Source organism: Thamnophis sirtalis, unplaced genomic scaffold (assembly GCF_051295495.1).
Source record: "Thamnophis sirtalis isolate CommonGarterSnake01/CBP01778 unplaced genomic scaffold, rThaSir2_p1.2 scaffold_4, whole genome shotgun sequence".
NCBI classification, from domain to species: Eukaryota; Metazoa; Chordata; class Lepidosauria; order Squamata; family Natricidae; genus Thamnophis; species Thamnophis sirtalis.
The window spans coordinates 94208805-94231850 of record NW_028261384.1 but is presented as its reverse complement, the minus strand read 5'-3'; the positions used below and the strand labels follow the sequence as shown (position 1 = coordinate 94231850).

At 38.2% G+C, this 23046-nt stretch overlaps 1 protein-coding gene across 4 annotated transcripts in view; it reads right to left on the bottom strand.

Moving 5' to 3' along the window:
• Positions 1 to 4137, bottom strand: part of PPP1R1B (protein phosphatase 1 regulatory inhibitor subunit 1B) — a 65915-nt gene extending 61778 nt beyond the window's left edge. The window contains exon 1 of one of the 4 annotated variants that reach the window (XM_087713461.1): positions 3788 to 4137. In XM_087713461.1, coding sequence (XP_087569587.1) covers positions 3788 to 3868 — 81 coding nt within the window. In that variant the 5' untranslated portion in view covers positions 3869 to 4137. The remainder of the gene's footprint in view (positions 1 to 3787) is intronic. The other 3 variants (XM_087713459.1, XM_087713463.1, XM_087713462.1) reach the window with 3 other exon arrangements.
• Positions 4138 to 23046: the final 18909 nt, after the last annotated feature.

Below are 23046 nucleotides of genomic sequence, written 5' to 3'. Positions count from 1 at the left end.
CGGTAATGGAAATTTTGAGTAGTTCAGAGAACTGGTAAATACCACCTCTGACTGGCCCCACCCCCATCTATTCTCTGCCACCCGAGTCCCAGCTGATCGGGAGGAAATGGGGATTTTGCAGTAATCTTCCCCTGGAGTAGGGAAGGAAAGGAGATTTTACAGTATCCTTCCCCTGCCATGCCCACCAAGCCATGCCAAGCCCACCAAGCCATGCCCACAGATCCGGTAGTTAAAAAAAATTAATCCCACCACTGTACTATATGTCTTGAGCCTGATAAGAGAGATGAGGATCCTTCTCATATATAGTTTATGAGACAATTTATGCAACCCACAGATTCAAATGGAAAGCAAAGTGGCTTATACAAGGCAGACCACTAACTATTCAAGCTTGGATAGACAATTGAAAGTTGTTTTGTGTTCTTGATGTCTCCTTGGTACTATGAGATTTCCTTTTCTCCTGAATCAGAGAGAGAACTAGAGAGATGGAATGTTGAAACAAAATCTCTGTGCAGTCTAGTACTTTATTTTTAAATGTGCACATTTATGCAAACAAAAAGTAAACCATGTATGGTAGGATGTATCCTGGAGAGCTGGAATATGTGGCAAAGGATTGTCTTATATAAATGGCTATTATGGGCCATTTCTCCTAATACAAATAGGCTGTGTTTAGACAAATCGCTTTTGTGGCAGCCATTTTATGAGAGCATTCCTAACAAGTTTTCAAAAATCCCAATACTTGCCTGGCCTTATTTTATTCCAATAAAATCTGTTTTCAGGTTAAATATCAAAGATTGCCATCAAATATCTCAATGGAAAATGTTGGAGATCAAATTTCACACTGATGCCATATTTTGGTAGCTGGGACTCTGAAGAGAGAATGAGTGACCTATATCCTTGTAAGCATTCAGGGGGCAACTATTGAGTTTCTCTTGCCAGGCATACCTACCTTGCAGGCCTGTACTCTGTGTTTCCAGACCAGTCTACCTGTTCCTGCTCTCTCCTCAGGTTTATCTTAAACAAGCAGTTATAATGCGCTGCCTGGAAATGTGAGGGGGCATAAAGTCTTTCTTACCCAGAAAAAGATTTAAGAGAAAACTTAATTAGGAGGCATCAAAGAGGTGATGGGCGAGAGCCTTCAGTTGTTCTGGCCTCCAGCTCATTTAAATGACAGTCTGTTTTGAAAACACTTGGTAAACCTGGAATCAAATATTCCCTTACAACTGGCTCATAGTCACACAACAAATTATTTCAGCTGCTATATATATTGTTTTTATTATAATGTGTTTTTGTTTTAATTGCAGAATATTTTTGAATTGTAAGCTGCCCAGAATCATTGATTGAGATAGATGAATATAGAAATTAAATAAAGAATAAATAAACTCACTTTAACAAGTGAGATACAGACCTAGTGGTGGAATTTATACACTCTACTAAGCTTCACTATTTTTAATTTGTGTAGACAGAATTTGGGTTTTTATTATGCTATTTACTATGTTCTGCAAAACCATCCTGCTTGGTGAATTTATGGTTCAGTGAGCTAGACAATAAGCTAATTTAATAACCAAGTTCAGCATATTAGCATGACTGCAACTACCAGGCTGTTTTGAGCAGCGCACTGAGCCTCATTTAGCAGCCTAGATGTTAAATCTATTTTAGCTATCTTCTGACTTTTTACCTTAAACAGCCTATGCACCAAAGCTAGAGAGAGAGAAAAAAAATCAAACTGCCAGGCCTCCACACACACACACACACACACACACACACACACACACACACACACACACACACACACAGACGCACACAGCATTTTGACATTGTGTGGTCTTTTTACACCATTCTTTACAAATTTGGCATCCCTGACCCTATGTTCCTGTGTGTATGTATTTACCAGTGATGGACAATATATGCTTGGTCTTTATTGATTGGGTGCTGATACATTATTATACCTGAATTTATTTCACAGTGCTAGCGTCTTTCACCATCCTACTCTCCTTTTTCTCTGCAGAGTTACATATTGTATTCAGTCATAAAGTGGGGTGGGTGGGTTAGCTTAATTTGAACCCAGCATTATAACTATGGTTTATACTTTAGTACAATGTTTGAATCAAGTTTTAACAGTTAAGTTAAGCTAGTGTGATGTTGCAACTATGGTAGATAAGTGAGTAAATGAATATTTAGTTCCATAGATAACATAATGATTGATATTATTTGCATAATAGCCAATGATAAAGCATGAATTTTAAATTGTTTGTAGTTGTTTGTTCGTTGTCTTTCCCTCCTGTTTGTATTCCCTCTCCCTACTTTGGTTTGTAAGCCGCCCTGAGTCCCTCCGGGAATAGGGCGGCATAGAAATGTAATAAATACAATACAATACAATGAACTCACCATGTCCCTAAAAACAAACCTTAGATTTTATTGTTCTTCTAATATGCAAATTCTACTATTTTAATTCTATACAAACCCAAAATATAAGTTATTTATATTTTGCAGAAGGTTGCAGATCCATGACCAATTAAGAAATCTCCTGTTTGTTATGGGGAGGCCAGGACCCAAAAGAGCTTCAAAGCTGGATCCTTGATTCCTGGGCTTTGGTTGCAATATATCTTCCTTAATGTCCATATTTTTCATATAGCAATTCACCAGAAATCAAATTTCTGATATAGTAACTTCTTCAATGATGACTGGGGTGTGATCGGGATTTAATATAATATAGATGTTATCATACTGAGGAGGTAGGAATGATGCATTTATTACAAAAGAGGTGAGCCAATTTTTTCAAGGCATTTTTCACCACTTGGTATGAAAATCTATTCAGGAATCATACAGATCACATTAGCAAGTGTGAAAAGCTAAGAGTCTGCATCAGATGTGAGAATTTGCATATAAGAGGTTTATAACTGTGTAAAAAAGTTTGAGCAGGTGCAGACTTTAGATGGATGACTATACATAATTACCATTAACTTGCCTCTGCACGTATATCAGAAAAGATCTTGCATCCAGTTGTGACCAATATAGACCTATACAGTTTATTAACTATATGTACTATTACAAAAGACAGGAGTACTGTATTTTTTCTCTGAGTTCATGGAAGTTTTCTGACATGCATTCACAGATTTATCTTTCTGTGTCTTTATATATTCCAATGCTACACAAATATGAAGACCCATATAGTGTTAAGAAATGTAATACGTATTAAGCAATGAATTTTTTTATTTACCTGGTTATATTTACAATCATATATATCCCTGAAAAAAAAATCTTCCCAAAGTGACTTACTAAAAGTTAAACAATATAATAAAACCAATTAGAAAGTAAACAAGAATATTCACAGAGTATGGTATAAGCACAAACAGGCATTATTTATAAGGAACATGTATGATTTTAATAATCACCTTATATAAACTATTTGAGAACATAAAAGGACGATTTGGAAGTAAGTCCAAAACAGTTTCTGGAGATCTTGTTTTTTCCTCTGTGGGCTAATGCTTTGAAAATCCACAGTTGGTAACTTTAACTGAAATCCCAATGATTTTAGTCTGGTTCTAAGCATTGCTAAGTTACCTCAGTGCCCGCAAGTGGCATGTATGTGTAAGTTTGCATTTAAACAGCAGTCAGTGCACTCACTGGATGTACTTCTGTGCCTAATAAACAGAAATATTTCAGAGAAGAAACTCCGCAAAAGAAGGGAAAGAAAGGGAAGGAGATTGACCATTGCTACTTTCCCAACTTCTTTCCACGCCTCGAATCCCTCCCTTCGCTGCCCTCCCCCCCATGTGTCCTTCCTTACCATTTCCACTGCACGGGGATCCAGCTGGCTGGGCGGCGCAGGTACCGAAAACTGGATTTTCTTCCGCTCCTTGGGGTCCATCACGAAGTCCGGGAGTCCGACAGCCTCCTACTTCCCACAAGAAAAACTCTCCCTCCGGATTCCCTCCCTTTGCCTTTGCCTCTTTTCAGTCCCCCGGGATCCCGTTAACAGCAAGAGCTGCCCGGTGCCAACTTCCTGCGCTGTAAAAGCAACTGAAGGTGGCAGAGCTCAACTCTCCTTCATGGCTGCGTTAGGGGAGGCTGGAGGTAGCGATGGGAGGGCAGGCGAAGAGGAGGCGGCAAGAGTGGGGGAGAGGAGGGGAGGGGAAGGGAGGGGAGGGAAGCTTGGTCTCTTGCCAGCTGCCGCCTGAATTATTGAGTCCTCCCGAGGAGGCAGGTAGACATCAGGACACTCGTTCCTAAGAAGCCCTCAGCTGGACGCCTATTAAAATGACGCCACTCAAAAGAGATCAGTAGCTGCCCGTCTTAGCCCATTCCGAAGAGCAGGAGAGTGTCAGGGGAGGGAAAAGTTAATCAAGAAACAGTAGCTTTCTTGGCAAGTCTTCATCAAACCCCATATCTTTCTTTCTCTGTCCTGCCCTCCAAGCCCAGTGCCTCCCACCCCGGCCCCCTTCTTCTTTAGGTTTCAGTCCCCGGAGATTAATAATTGTATTCAAGACATTTGAAATCATAAACAACCAAGAACTGTAGAGCTGGGAGGGACCAGAGGAATTGCTTATTCCAATGCATTCCAATCCTGACAATTTTAAGTTACAGTTCAGTTCAGTTCCCAAAATTCCCCAGCCAGCCTGTAAGCTGGAGAATTTTGGGAGTTGAAGTCCACAGTCTTACAGTTGCTAAGGCTGGGACAGTATGGGCTAGTCCAACTCTCTGTAAAGTGTACCAAACTAGTGTACAAAACTATTCTGAGAAGTGACTGTCCATTTTTAAAAAAAATATAATTCTCCAGGGATGGACAGCCAAAAACTTCAATTGATAGTCTTCTACTGTTTGACTGATTTTATAATCAGGAAGATTTTCCCTAAACTTAAAATGTAAGTAGTTGCAATTTGAACCTCTTATTGCTGATCCTGGTTTGTGCCCAGGAATCTTGAAGCTTTTGAAGAGGAGCAATGCTTGTACCAGAAATCATCGACTTGATTACCAGCCAGTCCTTGATGTGCTGGACTACAGCTTCTGTGACTTTACATAAATGTCTGCATTTATATATCCTGAATTCTGTAAAAGTGAAAATAGGATCAGTGAAGTCAAAAGAAAACAGCAGTGGCTTTTTGCAGAATAGCTGTTGGGTGACAATGCAATTTGCATTTATGAACAAAAATATGAATTATTGTTCAAACAATTATCTTCATGAAGATAGTCTCTTTCAAGGAATCACTGGTTTAAGATTTTTTTGTTTAAGAAGCGCCATCTTAAGACTAGTGGCTAATAGTCGTGGAAAGGGGATGTGTTTTTCCCTGCTTTTCAATGTTGCTATTGCTAATATTCAGTTTGGTTGTCTACAGCAAATTTAGCTTGTTTTTCCCCAAAAGGAACCAGATGAATTAATATACGAGTCCTGAGAACCTCTGAATATCTATGGGATATCCTACCTCTACCAAGTCCGATGTGGCCTTTCTGGTTCAATAGCTTTTGAACAGATTTAAACTTTTGGAAAATTAAGATGTCAGGGTTCCAAGTAACAGCCCCAATGAAAGAAAACTCCAAGGCTGGAAGTTCCTCAAAGTTCCATTTTTAGACATAAGGACTAAGTTGTACAGGAGCAGGGTATCTCTGGCAAAATTTAGGATGTTGGTCAATATAAGATATTTCATAACCAGCAGAGGTATATATGGTACAGTTCTTGTAATCAAGTATCTCACCCTGTTGAGCTAAAGTTGGACAGGAAATGTTCCCAAAATGGACATTTTAGTTTCTTTAATTGAGATTCACTTGTGATGAGAATCTGGTGGAGCTTTCTGTGTTAAACTGGCAATTCTCATATTGTTAAGGCTGAACTTCAAGAAAATTCTGCAAGGTATTTGAATGACTCTAATTTGCAAGAGAAAAATATACACATGATGACCTGGTGTCATTCCTGATTCCAATCGCATTTTTTATTCCTCATCTGATGTGATTTCATTGTTTTCTGAGCACCTTGCAAATTCCCCACTATGGTAACTGAGTTAAAATAGAGTAATATACAGATATTTGTCTGATGGGATAATATGTATAGCTCCTAAAAAAGCAAACGGCACAAGGAAAATTTGGGAGATTTTTCTTTTATTACATCTGAATTTGGTCTGAGTTTCTAAAAACCAATTCTGAATAGGCAGAATTCAATATGAGTTTTGCATTAACTATCAAAATCCAAAAAGGTAGAGATAAAAATATGTGATAATAGTATTCATGGCCATCGATGTCTGTTCATTGGATCACGCAGATACTCCCATGATTTTTTTCAACTTGCTCTGTTTATTTGAAAATAAATAAATCCCATCTCGACCAAGCAAGGAACACAACGGAAACCACTATTCCATTCAAAATAAGAAACACCATTCATTCTCCCTCTTGAGACAAATAGGCTGATTAGCAGCATGGGATTATATTGTGCTGGCACATGAGCCCACAATATCCTGGTCTGGCCACATATGCAAGGTTATCTGAGTTAAATGCTGTCATATTTATTGAAACAAATAGAAACTTAAGCCACAGTAATACTTTAGCACAGTGTTTTTTTCAATCTTGGCAATTTTAAGAAGTATGAGCTTCAGCTCCCAGAATTCCTTAAATGACATATATATATAGAAAGTATTCAGACTATTGTTCTTGTCCTCCAAAGACCTTAACTGCTTAGAATCAGATTGTTTGATGCTCCAAGTAATCTTTCTGATGTATTAAGATATATCTCTCCAAGGTTCTTTTCAAGTATTGGTTAGGGTATATCTGTAAAAAATCGGATTTTCTACCAGAACTGAAATTTCCTTTCCCTTTTGTGTAGGACAACCAGAGAAACCCAAAAACCTCTTTCAGTATTGTCTATTACCTGAAGTTGCAATAAATTGAGGAATGCTAGCAAAAGTGAGCAAAATATCTGCTCAAGGAAGTGATGGAAGCCTCGTGCACTGCAGTAACGTCTTGCAAGGTTCAAATCTCCAAGTCATTCTACAATCATTAAAAATGGTTTATTCTTCAGAATAACTTTTGTTTTCTGAAAATAATCTACATTTTGAGGTAAACTTCCTGCCACACTTCCTGCTATTTAGTTTCTTTCTCAAATATATTTTTATTGTTAAGGCATAATCATATTAAAGCAGGAGGGGAAAATGTATGTATTTATCTCTGTATATGTCACTGGTGGGGTTCATTTTTTTTTACTACTGGTTCTGTGGGTGTGGCTTGGTGGGCATGGCATGCGTGGTGGGCGTGGCAGGGAAAGGATACTGTAAAATCTCCATTCCTTCCCCACTCCAGGGGAAGGTTACTGCAAAATTCTCATTTCCTCCTGATCAGCTGGGACTCAGGAGGTAGAGAATAGATGGGGCGGAGCCAGTCAGAGGTGGTATTTACCGGTTCTCCAAACTACTCAAAATTCTCCAGAACTGGTCAGAACCTGCTGCACCTCTGGTGTGCACACAAACACACACACCACTCCACTCCCCACACACACCCATAGATATGTGTGTACATATATACCAAGTACCTTATTGAATGCAACTATTTCCATTTGTGTTCTGTAATAGTATACAAAATATTATTATTAGTGTCCATGGTATAAAAACAATTTTCACTAAGAAAAAATACACACTTTAAACATTTTTCCAAAGACCAGGAGGGGTAAGAGCAAAGCTATACATGGAATTGTAGTTTTAAGGTATATTACTCTATATAATTCATCATCCCAAATCTACATGTCTGAAGATTATAGAAACTGCTGTTCCACACTGTGTTCTGTTTGCTGTGTTTTAATTAGCAATCATACATATTTGCTGGTTAGTAATTGGATGAAGCTCAAGAAAGTCTAGCAATGGAATATAGCCCCATTTAAGCTACCTATTTATTCAAAACATTACTAGGAAATCAGGCAGGTGTTCCATATAAAACATTTATTTTTCTTTGTGCTTGATTTTGAGACTACTTGAGTAAATCCCTGCAGTTTTCTTGGCAGAAGTTTTCAGAAGTGGTTTGCCATTGCCTCCTTCACCAGACTGAGAGAGTGTGACTGGCACAACATCACCCAACTGGTTTTGTGACTAAAGCAGGGTTAAAAATTGCAGTCTCCTAGTTTCTAGTTTGATGTCTTTACCACCATATCAAACTGGCTCTCAATGTAGAAAACATACCCCACACAAACACCAGAGGTGGGTTCCTGCCAGTTCTAACCTCTTCTATAGAAGAGGTTCCACAAATCTACAGTGCCGTTTAGAACCTGTTCCAGCTCCCTCCCCCCCACCAGTCTGCACATCATCAAGATGAAGAGCGAGAGGAGGAATTCTGGGAGTTGAAGTCCACAAGTCTTAAAGCTGTCATGTTTGAACACCCCTGGGATTTTTTTTCTAAAGGGTTAGGGGTGCAAGGGTCTTGTAACTTGACAGCTTTAAGACTTGCACCCTTCAATGCCAGAATTCCTGAGCCAACATTTTGGTTGCTAAGCAAGAGCATTGTTAAGTGAGTTTCACCACATTTTACAAGTTGGCCATGCCCACCCAATTACATGACTGCCAAGCCACTCCCGCTTGGTCACATGGCTGGCAAGCCACTCCTACCCAGTCACATGGCCAGCAAGCCACTCAAAGTAGGCCACACCTACATGAGAGGTTCTAAAACATTTTGAAACCCACCACTGACACACATACGCACACACACACACACACACACACACACACACACAGAGAGAGAGAGAGAGAGAGCAATCAGCAGGTCAAATGGAAATTCAAAAGAGAAATGAGTTGCGATGCTCTATATCAATGGCCCCCAACCTTTTGGGCACCAGAGTCTGGTTCCATAGAGAGTGGTTTTTCCATGGACTGGAGGGGTTTCATGTGCTGCCTGCATCCCACAGATGGGGCTTTGCTTGTTTGCATTGCCCAGTTTCTGACAGGCCACAAACCAGTGCCAGTCCATGGACCGAGGGTTGGAGGCCCCTGCTCTATATACTTCCAAGAGTAAGCTTTGTTGAAGTCAATGTGAATTATTTTTGAATAGTCATGCATAGTTGGTGTGCTTAATCAAATCAGGTTGGGAGTAGTAGGATAGAAATTACCTGAAATACAAAAATATTGTAAAAATAGAATTTAGATAGAATATTAAATGCTGTGTTTAGTGAAATTTTTTTAAATGTTTATAGTATAACTTCAGAAGTAGCCCTGCTTGCTTTCCAATTATTCTGCACTGCCACATCTTTTCTATCCCTTGGCCTATCCATCTGTCCCCTGCCATCACCTCCTTTTTACTACAATTTAGTTTAACCTTCCTATGGGAAGCAGAGACTGTCAGCACATTCCTACACATATTTATTAAGACATAAGTAGCATTCAATGTATGTTTACTTAGTCACTTATGTGCAGTGTATGCTTACATCTATGCACAAGATTGTGCTACTGCTATGTAATGCCCCAAAGTCCCTGTGAAATAGTGTCATTCCTAGAATGGGGTGGGGGGCAATTAAGGACATGTTGACTTACAGGAAGCAAAATGTACACAGCCAACTGGTAACATATTCATTTCAGAGCTTGCTTCCATAAACAAGTTTAGCAACTTTCAGACTCCAGGTTAATCCTTTTACCCAGTAGCCACATCATTATATGTTTGGCCTGCATATTTATTCTGGAAGTCTCTGATGGAATAAATAAGCAATGGGAATTGGGTGGGACCCAGAAGAAAACTTTCTTGCTGGCCATGAGAAGTCAGTGAATGAATAAAGGCAATAAATTGGGAAATGTTGTTATTTTTACAGCCAATTGATTATCCCCTTTTCTTTTGAACAAACAGAACATCGATTCTGCAAACCAGTCAGACTGCCACGGTATTCGGGACTGCTGAGTTTCCTGGGAACCCAGAACAGAAAAGAAACAGGCACAAATGATTTTTGGTGGTTTTTAACTATAACGACCTGATGGTCTCAAATATTATGTGATCCACCAAAAGCAATGCATTATTCCCCCCAAAATATATAACAATTATGAATTTATTACGGGACCTGAGAGAAACCTCAACGGGTGCTCAAAATGAGCTTGAAGACCCAGATTGTTCGGGGCAATATGCTGACTATGTAAACTGCTTAGAGAAGGCTGTAAAGCACTGGGAAGTGGTATATAAGTCTATGTGCTGTTGCTATTTACACTGAGATGTATAGAAATGTTGGGTGTCAGGTTTTTTAAGAAATCAACTTCTTAATTCTCTTGAGAGGATAATAATGGTACAGCTGTTATAATATGCAGAAATGGACTGGACTTCTATTAAAGCCAGAATTCAAAAGTTATTTATTTTTTTAAATCAAGTTTTAACTGGGAAGGAAGTTAGATAACTTCAGTGACTAGGAACAGATGCAAGATTGGAATCAGCAAAGGGAAAAGCAAGAGGAGAAATGCACTATGGATTTCTGCTGACCCAAGGATGTACTGTGACTTTATAGTGGCAAAATATTCTCAGCGTAATTCAGGCTTTTGTTTAATTTTTTTATTCAAATGTCAAATTCCACTAATTGGGAGCAGAGTTGAAACAAATGGTATCAAACTGAGCTGTTGAACTCCAAGTGGCCATTAAATGGCAACAAGGTCTGATTTTGTTACGTCTCTTGCCCTATCCAGCAATCATCCAGATATTTACAACCCACATCCGTGTAGCCCTAAGATGGCAGAAAGAAGGAACCAGCTGCAGTGAACACATGGATCAGGACAAAAGTTTGACAAAAATGAGGTTACAGTCCTACCTGCTTGTCTCAGCAACCTAGTTATTCAAATAATTAGCAGCAAAAAGATTTGTAAGTGTTTTGCAAATTTTCCAAAGAGCAACCAAACTTCTCCATCTCTATGCTAAGAAATGATTACTGGAGCAAATTGCCAAAAAGACTTGGTTCACACATCTCACTAGACCAGTGATTCCTAAACATTTGTCCATCACACATTTTTTAATGCAACTTTAATGTAGACACCTACTAAAAATAAACACCAAAAAGGGTCACAAAGGGATACTCAATAATCCTTCATACCTCTCCTGGTTTTCTGTCTGTATTTTCCCAAAGGAGGTAGACCTCACAGTTTGGAAGCCTTACTCTAAACCAGTGGTTCCCAACCTTTTTTTGGCCATGCCCCATATAAGCATCTTTAAAATCCTGACACCCCTCTCCTCCGTGACATATAATTCTTACTTTACTCAAAAAGTGAACTCTACTCACTCAGAGGAAGACTAAAAGGCCATTAACTTGGTTTACACAAGGTTCAAATTGCCCCCATTCAAAATAAAATTGTTCCCTTGTGGGTCGTGGATCCCACGTTGGGAACCAGTGCTCTAAGCCATAACATGGATGCCTCATCTAGGCTTAGCCTATGCAATTACTGACCATTGTGGCCAGTAAATTGTGCTTTATATTTCAGGGTAATCTATTAATCCTGCTATTTGGGGGTATATTCAATTGATCGTGATTAAGTAACCCATAGTTTACAATGATATGTGAACCCATTGGAAAAGTTGGGCAATACAGGATGGAAGTCTCATACTTAGATGCTCCCTGTCTACAAGTATCTTAGGCGCAACAGGTATTATCTCTGTACACTCTTTAATCTTAAACCAGCCTTGATTTAAAGAGATCTAGGATAAGAACTCATATATAGGTAGTCCTCGATTTATAACAGTTCCTTTAGTGATTGCTTGATGTTACAATGGCACCCCAAAAAATTAATTTATGACCATTTTCCCCAGTCACAACTTTTGCAAACATCCGCATGATCATTCAGATGCTTGGCAAGTGGTTCAACTTTATGACAGTTGCAGTGTCCCGGGGTCATGGGATCACCTTTTGTGATCTTCTGACAAACAAAGTCAATGGGAAAGCCAGATTCACTTAAGAACCATGTTACTAACTTAACAATGACAGTGATTCACTTAACAACTGTGGCAAGAAAGGTTGTAAAACAGAAATGTTCTGCTGAATTGTGATTGTAAGTTAAGGACTACCTCTATGTATATGATAGCATACATGTGTGTGTGCACGCGCGCGCGCACACACACACACACACAATAAAAGCTGTTATTATGCGCAAGCTATTAAACCTTGCTCTCTCCTCACTCTTAACACAGAAAAATAGACAGCTAGTTTTTGTTTCTCACCCACTCAGCTCCAGCTTGCACATATTCAGACAGATTTTAATCCATGTCTTCTTTGTGGCGATATGTAAGGAGCCACTGTACATGGATAGTTTGATTGCCTCATAGGTATTTCTAAGAGGCTTGTGTATAAGTGAGAAAATCCTGGATTTTGCTGAATTCAGTTCAAAATGGAATATTTTGCCCGGCTCAGAAGAAAAGGACTGAAGTCCTCAGCAACTGAAAATTTGTGAAATTTAAAGGCAACTCATCTGCCTCTGTGGCTTGTTTCCAGAAGCTCTAGCAAGAAAGAAAATATTTACCCTGACAGAATGACCAGCCAGCAGCTCCATTCTGTCTTATACCTGGATGACTGACAAAAAATAAATTTGTGTGTGGGAACAAATCTGTCTGTTCTCTTCATTATATTTTTAGAAAAAAAGGTAGGCAATCCCAAGAGGATTCCATACCATGAATCTTGCTATGCTGTTACTTCTCTGTCTTGTTCCTTTGAGTAAGAAAATACATCCGCAATTCTTCGTCACTTACAGTGCATTCCTATAGTATATGTCGTTCATAGAACAAACTGAAATCTCACCTCAAGGGCAAAGAAATAGAAGTCCCAACTCCCAAGGAGAGCAGAGTCAGGCTTTGCATTCCCACCTATCACCTGCAGAAAGATCCATTTGCCTTGTTCCTTTCTGATGGCATAGCAGTAACATCAGAGACCACGAACAGGGAGCCAGTCACTGTTTCAAGTCTTCGTCTCCTAAATGCTCCCTCAACAGAATGAAAAATGCATGGCAGGCTCTAGACCCCAAAGATTGGCAGAGATTTGAAAGCTGTGATCATACGACATTTTGCAGCAGCTGCCAGAATTGATCTTCTCCTAAGTCATTTTGACTGGATCTTTCTAAAGTGAATGTCCACTAGATGTGCAGAATTATATTTTTCATTGAGTCAGTTGGGAGTGAAGGAAGTTGTCTTTTATAGCTGGAAGTCATCAATTTAGGACAATACATTGTCAACATTCGGATAACTTTTAAAAAAGAAAATATATTCAATTAATTTGTATATCAGCATACATTTTCATTGTATATGAAACCATATAATTGTGGCATGAAAAACTGAGGTACAGCTAGTCCTCAACTTATGACCACAACTGGAACCAAAATTTCCATGATTAAGTAAATCACACCCAATTTTACAATCCTTTTTGCCATGGTTGTTAAGTAAATTACTGCAGTTATAAAGTGCATCACATAGTCATTAAGTGAATCCAGCTTTCCCCATTGACTTTGATTGTATGAAGTCACACGACCCTAGGATGCTGCAACCCTCATAAATATATGCTGGTTGCCAAGTGCTTAAATTTTCATTGCATGATGGGGATGCTGTGAGACTCATAAGTGCAAGAACCTGTCACAAGTCACTCTTTTCAGTGCCCATATAACATTAGATAGTCACTAAATGAATGATTGTAAGTGAAGGATTACCTTTAAATTGGAAAAATACTGGCTTACTAATGATTAGGAATTGGAAAATGGATGATACTACCATGCTCTGGCTATAACCATTGAGATTTTGTTATGAGATACTCCAAATGATAATCAGGACAAAAATGAGAATATTCACTCCTAATCCTCCAACACAATGACACACAAAATAAATTCAGAATGTACTAGGTGCATGAAATATAAAATGTGAGATCCATGACTGGGCAATCAGGGTCTCACCTGGTATCCTGTGTTGTGTTTCAGAATGCCTTTAAAGCATTATTGCTCATCTTTCCCTGAAAGAAAATATCAGAGGAAGGAGTTGAGCAAACTTGAACATTGGCTACAAGAAGCCACAAACAATTATAACACCATGCCAATCTATGGGGATTCCAATAAATTAATGAAAAACAAATTGCTTTTCTCTCAAGTTGAATTTGCCTTGACCTGCATTAAAGTGGAATGATTGGGAAGGGCGAACAGCCTGGTAAATTGTTTAGCTTTTGGACCTTAATAGACAGGCAGATGTAGCTCAATTAAAGACACTCAGGGACAGATTCGTGTTACTAAGACAGCAATTAATATTCAGTTTGAAAACAATGCTGCTGAGTTCTTTATTGTGCAGACAAGACATCTAATAGGAGAATTCTACCTCTGGGGACAAACAGAACTCTAATCTTTGGATAACCAGCAGCAATAATTTTACAGCTTTATTAACTGTGCCTAAAACTGGACAAGAAATCAAATTATAAAAAATGATAAGTTTCTGATTCAGATGGTTGTCTTGTTGAGTAGTTGAGGGTTGTAATGTCTTGCTCATTTTTTTTCCTTTGAATGAAATTGGGGGAAGGAGGAGATATGGTGAGATTAAAATGTTTTTTTTGAAACAGTCATCCATTTGTCACATCTGTCTGCTTCTCATTGCTGACATGGTCTCCTAGATGTGCTCCTGGATGTCTCGCTGCCCTACAACCATCCATTTCCTGTTCACAGGAAGCTTGTACTTGATTGTCTTCAGTTGACTTCATGGTGCCAAATAGGGGAGAAGTACAAAAGGTGGTTAAAACCACTAGGAAACCTAAAACCAGACACAATTTTTTTTGAAGAGACTATTAGTTGTTGTTTTTTTTAAATGTGTGTGTATATTTGAAAATAAACAAGCCAAGAGGAAGCTGGAGTTTAAACTCTGCAGCAGGTAGTCAATATATACAGATAGTCCTCAACTTATGACAGACCAAAGTAACAACATCACTGAAAATGTTGTAACACTTATGACCACTGCAGCCTCCCCACAATCATGTGACCAAAACTCAGATGCTTGGCAACATTACTTAATTTACCAACAGCAGCGATTCACTTAACAACTATGGCAAGAAAAGTCATAAAATGGGACAAAACTCACTTAAAATGCTTCACTTAGCAACAGAAAGTTTGGACTCAACTGTGGTCATAGGTTGAGGACTACCTGTATTGCTTCCATGCTAGATTTCATGTGCAGATCAGATCCCTATAAACACTTTAAAATATTTGAGAAGCACAACAAAATAATTTTCTTGCTCTCCGTTAGGACTGGGACAAGAAAATGAATAAGCAATCACCTATAATCATCACCCAGTCAGTTTGGAACTTCATAGCTCCTACAAAATGTCCTCACTACCATTATCCACATTTTTTGCAAGTTAAGAGAGTGGGGCAAGAGTTGCCTCAAATAACACACAGTGATAACCTCCTGGGAGAGATCAGATGGGCACTTACAACAGCTGTATCTAGATAGGCAATTACTGGGGAAGATAATGCAAGACTATGTTTATTTCCTTGGCATTTGGTGTTTGTGAGCAATCAAGCACATGCACTAAATCAAGATGTAGCTGCTTCTCCTTCCTCAGATATCCCAAGGAGGTCAAAAAGGCAACTCATGAATAAGTGCATTTGGTGTTTTATAAGCATTCTCAAAACACATTCTCACCATTTATCCAAAGGTGCTACTGTGATAATGGTTTACTTTAATCAGTCTTCAGAAAAGATGAAGCTTGCCAAGAAAGGTTTGGTGATAAGAATATATTTATTATCTTTGCTGGCATTTCTAGACCCAGCAGCATTCTTTTAGAACCTCAAAATATCTAACTTAGGATCTTTGGAGAACTTTCTCTGAGGACATCATTAGGGCAAATATCTGACTGTAGTTTTTATTTAGTGATGACCTTAATGGCTCAGAAGTCTTATCTTTCACCTGGAAAAAACTTTCCATTTTTCCAGCTTTCAATTTGTATTCACTATATATGTGTAGCTTTCACTTTTTTGACCTGTGTTTTACATGATTTTCTTAGAAATGGAACAAATGTGGCAAAAGCAAGCAAAGAAAGTACCAATGGTAATAGGTGCCTTGGATACAGTCCCAAAATAATGGGAGCACTTGGACACTATCGGCATTGACAAATTCACCAGCAGTCAATTGCAAAAGGCAGCTTTACTCAGAACAATTTACGGTACATCCTATGACTATTCTGCAACACCATCAACCATCCACATCTGCCTACCCCAGGTAAGTAGACAAAAATGCCAAATCCAGCCTGAATATCTGTCTGACTGTGCAATATACCATAAAAATAAAAAAATATCTGAGCTGGACAAGAGTCTAATCTTTTCTCCAAGACCTTGTTTCATTTTTTTAATTTAGATGCCCTTTTGTCATAACTCATGTTCTCTTGTTCATTTCAGAAGCTCTGCTTTTTGTTCAGTTCTTGCTTTTATTTCAGTCCTCAAATAACCTGTTATAATGGATTCTTTATTAGGCATAGTGCTTGCTTTTGTTAGCTATTTAAAGCATCATTAGAATGGCTTCAAAAACCATGTCTCTACCATGCTGGCTTGTCTACATGATTCAGGTACTTATCCTGTTTTGTTCTGTTTTGTTGTTCTATAGTGCCAACTGTAAAATATGTAAGAGAGGAATTAGTATCATACACAATCATGCTGGCAGCTTTCTGAAGTTGGCTTTATGGCAAGAACCAGGTTCTGTTGAGACTATTTGGTAAAGAAAGGGTTACAGCTCATTTTTTTGCTATATCACACAACTATATCACAGATATCACACACATATCACATTCCTTCTTTCCTCACTCCCAGGTCCAGCATCTTTAGTAGCTGAATGATAGGCATAAATATAGTTGACTTTTAAGATGAAAGTCTATCTTTATTTTCACTGACAAAGGAAACAGCCTTCTATAGTATAACCTCCCACACTCTTATGTGTTGGGAAGAATTTCTCAGGGATGCAATCTTAACATATCTGAAAGGCAATTTGGGAACAGGGTTTTAAAATATAGTATCAGTCTTTCTCATCACCTACAACTTCATAATAATTCATGAAGAGCCAGAAAATCAACTAATTTAGAGTAGGAATAAGCAACCCAAGGCCCTGAATATATTTTACAGCATCCAGTAAGTGCCCTGGTCACCAAAACTGAAAACTGGTAGCATAGTTTCCTACTATTTATGAGGGGAGGAGGAAACTCATGGAAACTTTAAAGGGAACCATTAAAAAGGTCAATATACAGTTTTAAAAGGGACCTCTGTTTTAGTCCCTATTGTAATTAAGGACAATACAGAATATTAAGATGCTGTTTAGGTATATGATTTTGTTTTGTCCATTTGGAATCTTTGCTGCATTGGTACCTCAAAAATGTTATGTATGATCCCTGGCCAACCCAAATGTTATCCATTCCTGCATTAGATTTTAAATACTTGCTAAAAGGTCTTTGCATAAGTCTGGCATTTTCAGAACAATCCATTAATTATGGTATAATTTTTGTAGATTATACCTATTCACACAAGGCATCAAATATTATATTCTATCTATTGTCATGTTTTTTCTGTTACCTTCTTAGAAAATGTTAGATTTTTCAAAGTGATCCTAAAGGACATATACACCAATCTTGCTTGCAAGAGGTCAGTCATAACTTAGGTATGAAATTATCTGGAGATGAGACTCTGCTTTCATGTTGTGCAAGAATGGTGGCCAAGGAAGGAATGATTGCTGATTATTCCTGTCTGATAAATACAGCCTGTGAGTCTGCAGAAAAGCTTGAGAATGTAAAGACAGCAGCTTAAAAAATCTTAAGAATCATCCTAAAAGAAAAGGTGAGGGCTTTATTTTGAGGACCTGCATGGTTTCATCACTCTATATTGTGGGGCTGATCATATAAGGAATTTTTCAATTGCATTATAGTTAAATGTAATCATCTAAAGTTAGTTAGATTTCCCAATCTTTCTTTTCCTCTGCTGTCTTTATTTTGTCTGTTACATTTCACTCTTTTTTCTCATGCTTTACTAAAGTTTGTATACTCTGAAAAAAAGTAGCATAAAAATTATAAAGATATAGATATATCTGATCTTTATGCTATTTTATATCTCTCTATATATAAAAGCCAAGTACCACTCACTCATCACGAAACATCCAGAACCATAAAGCCTACAAACTTGAAGTTTGTTCTTCTTGGCTTCTAGGTGCTCGCTAAGAAAGGATTTTTCGAAATCATCATCAGATCATTAGTATTTCTTATACAGTATTTATGTAGAGAGATTAACACGCTCTGAAGTTAGACATTTTATTCCCCCTCCCCACCTGAATAGAACTCTGTTCCAACTGCCAGTTGCCTCACATTCCGTTACTTCAGTTCAAACTGGCAGACATTCCACTCCTTCCCTCAGAAATGGTCTGGGGCTCCTTACAGTACTAAACATCAGTACCTCATCAAAATGCCTTCCACCTATTGAACTGCTTCCGGACTTAAGGCGGCAGGAATGATTTTCACTTATGTGTTTCAATCACTGATCACCGCAGAAGTTTAAGGAGATAGCTTTTGGCTTTTTCCCTCATCCCTTTTCCCTCAGCCATTTTGACTGCTTTGGTCTCTATCCAAGACACTGGCCAAATAGGTGGGACTATTTACTTACCTATTTTATTTTTATGCTGCCTTTATAGTTTTCATAAATGACTCAAAGGTTCCAACATACCTATTTCCTCTACTTTCCCCACAATAACCATGTGAGTTGAGCTACAGAGAGTTATCTAGTTGGGACCTGGTTTCTAGGTTGCTGCCTTAACTACCAGGTCAAACTGGCCCTCATTTCTGTAGCATAATACAACATTAACATTTCTTAATGTTAATTTTATCAATGAAAAGCAAGTTTGAAGAAAATAGAGCATGTTCCCACGTCCAGTTTGGGGACTTTATTGTTAAATGAAAAAAGCAAGTGTGTTGAAATTTTGAAGAAGAAAAATTCCACATGACCCAATTTACGAGTGGCAACCACAAATCTACTTAAATAAAGTTTATTGACCTAAGGGGACAAACCACACAATTCTACTCCAGGAAGGAAGGTGCAAGCAAATAATTGTATAATAAATGTTGATCAGTAGTCATGTCAAATGCCAATCAAAACATGGCTTAGATTTTCTGCTTCACTCATCATAAAATCTCCAGAACCATAAAGCCTACAAACTTGAAATTTGGCACGTATGTTCCTTTTGTGCTAGCTCAAGTGTATATGTTTTCCTCTTCTGAGAACTCTTCTGAGGAGTCTTCATCATGTAATTTATAAATCACATCTTTTTTCTTTATTTCCTCTATAGGTTGATATATATCTTTAAACCAAAGAGGCTTTTCAAATGATGATTGAAGTCTGAGCATGAGGAAAGGATATTAAAAATGATCATAAAATTTCAATCTGAGATTTTAATTTTCACATTGCATTATCATTTTAGTTGTATCTCAAATTCCAGTTTCTGGAATGGAGAATCTAGCTGAAGCAATATATGGCTAGCAAATTAGAGCAATTATCTATGCCTTCCACCTATGGAACTGCTTCAAGACTCAAGGCAGCGGGAGCAATATTTTCTTATGTGTTTCAATTACCGACCACAACTGAACCAAATGAACGTACAGGAATGAACCAGATTTCACCTGCATTGCCCAATCACATAGTTTTGTTGCAAAGCACAGGTACCCAGCGAATATATACTATATATATGCATGCCAAATGTAGTTATGCCAGGAAAACAAAATTATGAACAGAAATTATGATGCCACGTGAAAAAAAACTAGCTCAGATAGCCTTCCCAACTGGTTGCCAGATTTATTTATGCATATACAAAAACACTATTTTGGGACCAACTGCTGATATACTATATTTCAACAAAACTGAGAATTGGAGATAAGAAGTATTAATTTACTGTACCTATTAGTGTGGTGTGGCTCGTACATGAACATTTTATTTTAGTTCTAGCACCCCAATTTAACTGATACTGAGTTTCATTCCTCTATGTCTCTGAGACATATAAACAGATATTCCTCAACATAGACAAGCATAATCACGGGTAGCAGTTTAAGGTACAAAATAAGATAGGATACTTCTTTATATTGAACCTGATTCTAGATCCCTATGGCCTATTATTGACTATTCCAATGGCAGCAGCTGTTTAAATTTTTGGACCACAGTCTTTTCTGATTCTTTGAATAAGTCAGATAAAGATCCAGAACACTGCAGGGATTACTAGATCTATGCTTTATTATTGTGAGTTTTATAATAAAAGAATCTTGACAACTTGTTATAATTTCCATCTTCATCCTCTTAGATCTAGGAGAATCAAGGAGAGAGGGGAATTATTTTGAATGTCTTTCTCACCCTTTCTTCTGTCCCATCACAATGTTAATATTTACTTTCCAATTTTTGCATCCTGTTTCCTGTTATTTCTGTGCTCCTGGTTTCTCCTACATGAAGAGACTGGAAATTCTTGGATGCAGAACATAGCTATTTGCTGATGAGCTGCATTGAATGTTTTTTGCCATTTCTTGATAGCTAAAAATAATGGAATCTTATATCACTTTAAGACTATTTCATGTATTTGTAAACAGGGTTGATGCTTGTAACTTTCTTAATATCAGGCAGGAGATAATTTGTGTATCTGATGATGCGGACTTCTCAAAAAAACATCTATATATATAAAAGTGAAAACCACTCACACCGGATCACGAAATCTCCAGAACTGTAAAGCCTACAAACTTGAAATGTGGCATGCATGTTCCTCTTGGCTTCTAGGTGCTCGCTAACAAAGGATTTTTCAAAATGATCATCAGATCATCAGTATTCCTTATACAGTATCATATTAGCACACATCAATGCTAAGGAGTTAGACATTCTACTCCCCCTCCCAACCTGAAAACTTGGACATGGGCATGGCCAGCGTGTGACTCATCCAGCCTGCAGGCTGGGAGTTTGGAAAAGAGCCTGAGGGAGAGAAGGTGATAAGATAGGGGAGGATTCTGTGGGGCAAGCCTGAGGGAAAGAAGGGGAGAGGAGAAACTGAAAGTAACTCCTCATTAATTGTAAGTGTCGATTATTAAGCCCGATCACATAGTTTTGTAGCAGAGCACGGGTATTCAGCTAGTAACATATTAAATGTACTGATCTTTAACATGCTGTAAGGTACTGATTTGATTCAACAGTTTAAATTCCTTTGTTTCCATTAAGTGAGAACCAATAATGGAGAATAAAAATTCTCAGCTATTAGGCCTGCTCTGTCTGAAGCCCACAAACTGGTACTATTTTAGTTTGGAATTAGCAATTTCACAAGCAAAACAGAAAACTCCAAGTAGGGCAGTCTGGAGTCACATTTACATACAATACTTAATACTGCAGTAAAATAGGTCTTTTCTGTAGGAAAAGTTCATTTCTTTATCTGTGGTAACTCTTGCCTCATCCCAGCTCCTGAGCTTCTTCAGCCATCCTAGGCATTCTTTGAGGGGAAAAGGTGACTCTTAGTCAAAGGATTTGTGCTTTTGTATGTGTATACAACCAGATAAATGCACACAACATGAAGATCAGGCTGATGGCATGCAAGTTTTAAAAAAACATTTTGAAGGGATTGGAGGTAAGGGGGCTTATGATCTATTGTAGCTTGGGGCAAGGGATGGACAAGGATCAGATGATGTTCTCTGTACTTTTGTTCTGATTGGTAGAAATGAGAATTATTAGAGATGGCATTCAAACTGCTGTGAAGAATATGGTAGGTAGACATTGAAGTGCTCTTTGACATCCTTAATTCAACTGAGATCATAAACCAAATGAAGAAATTAAATGAAGGCAAATATACGTGTTCCAGGATAATGTTTCAGGGTCCAATCTAGGTCATTCACTGGGATCAGAGAGTTAGTCTTCTGAGCTTTTGTACTCGTGCTGGAGCTCATCCTCAGGAGAAAGAAGAAATTAAACTTTAGCCAGGCTGAGTGGAGTCACTGAGGAGAACCGTGACATCTAAGCTCACATGGAATTCTGTAGACGAAATCCCAGCCTTTGCTTCTTGATTTATTTATTTTATCTCCTGCCTTTATTGTTTTTATATGCAACTCAAGGCAGCAAAAATATCTAGCAATCTCCTCTTATTTTCCCCACAACAACAACAACCTTGTGAGATGAGTTGGGCTGAGAGAAAGTGACTGGCCCAGAGTCACCCAGCTGGCTTTCATTCTTAAGGTGAAACTAGAATTCACAGTATCCTAGTTCCTAACCTGCTGCCTTAACCATTATACCAAACCAGCTCTCCTGGTTGATGGCACTAAGGATGAGAAACTAGAGGTACTAGCTTGGGCAGAAAACAAAATATCTGTGATAGAGAAAAAATAAGTTTAAGAAATATGGGTAGGGTGAAGACTGGGGATTAGAAAAATTATACCTCGTATGAAATTGGAAGAGTTACTACTGTAGTCAAATATGGATAAATATCACCAAGGATTGATTAAACAGGTCAGAAAACTTTTCCTCCCATTTTGAATCAAGCTCTACCTTGAGATGCTTCTTGCCCGGTGAAGACAGAACAGACTGCATGGTTGTTATAGCAACAAATGGTGCACATGCACGCACATATGTATTTTAAGGAGTATTAGATAATGTTTCTCTGATATTTTTTTTAAATGCAGAAAAACTTCTCCACTAAGATTACTCCCCCATCTTTGCTTTGACAGAAATTTTTGCTTGACAAGTATGCAGCATGACTTCCCCCCACTTCTCTTCTATCCCAAAAATGGGAGCTGTGATCACAACAGCTCCCTGAATAATTTGTTGATTGCCTAGCATCCCCTCAAATAATTTCAATGGGATTTTGGCTCCTACTTGCAGTGCAGTGCTATCTACTTATTTCTTGTTTTGTTAGATCTTTCTTCAGAAAATATTTTTGTTTGTCCTTGGGCGATATTTTAGGGATGCTTTTTAAAAAAAAAAAATTGCTAATGTGTGGGTAAATGAGTTGTCATTTTTCACATTCAGCCTCTTTCCTTCTAAATCCCTTGAACTTGACTCTACATCCAAGGCCTCTACCAACATCTGGCATCGTTGGGTAGACACCAAAAGCCAACTGACAACTTGTCCCAGAGTGACAACA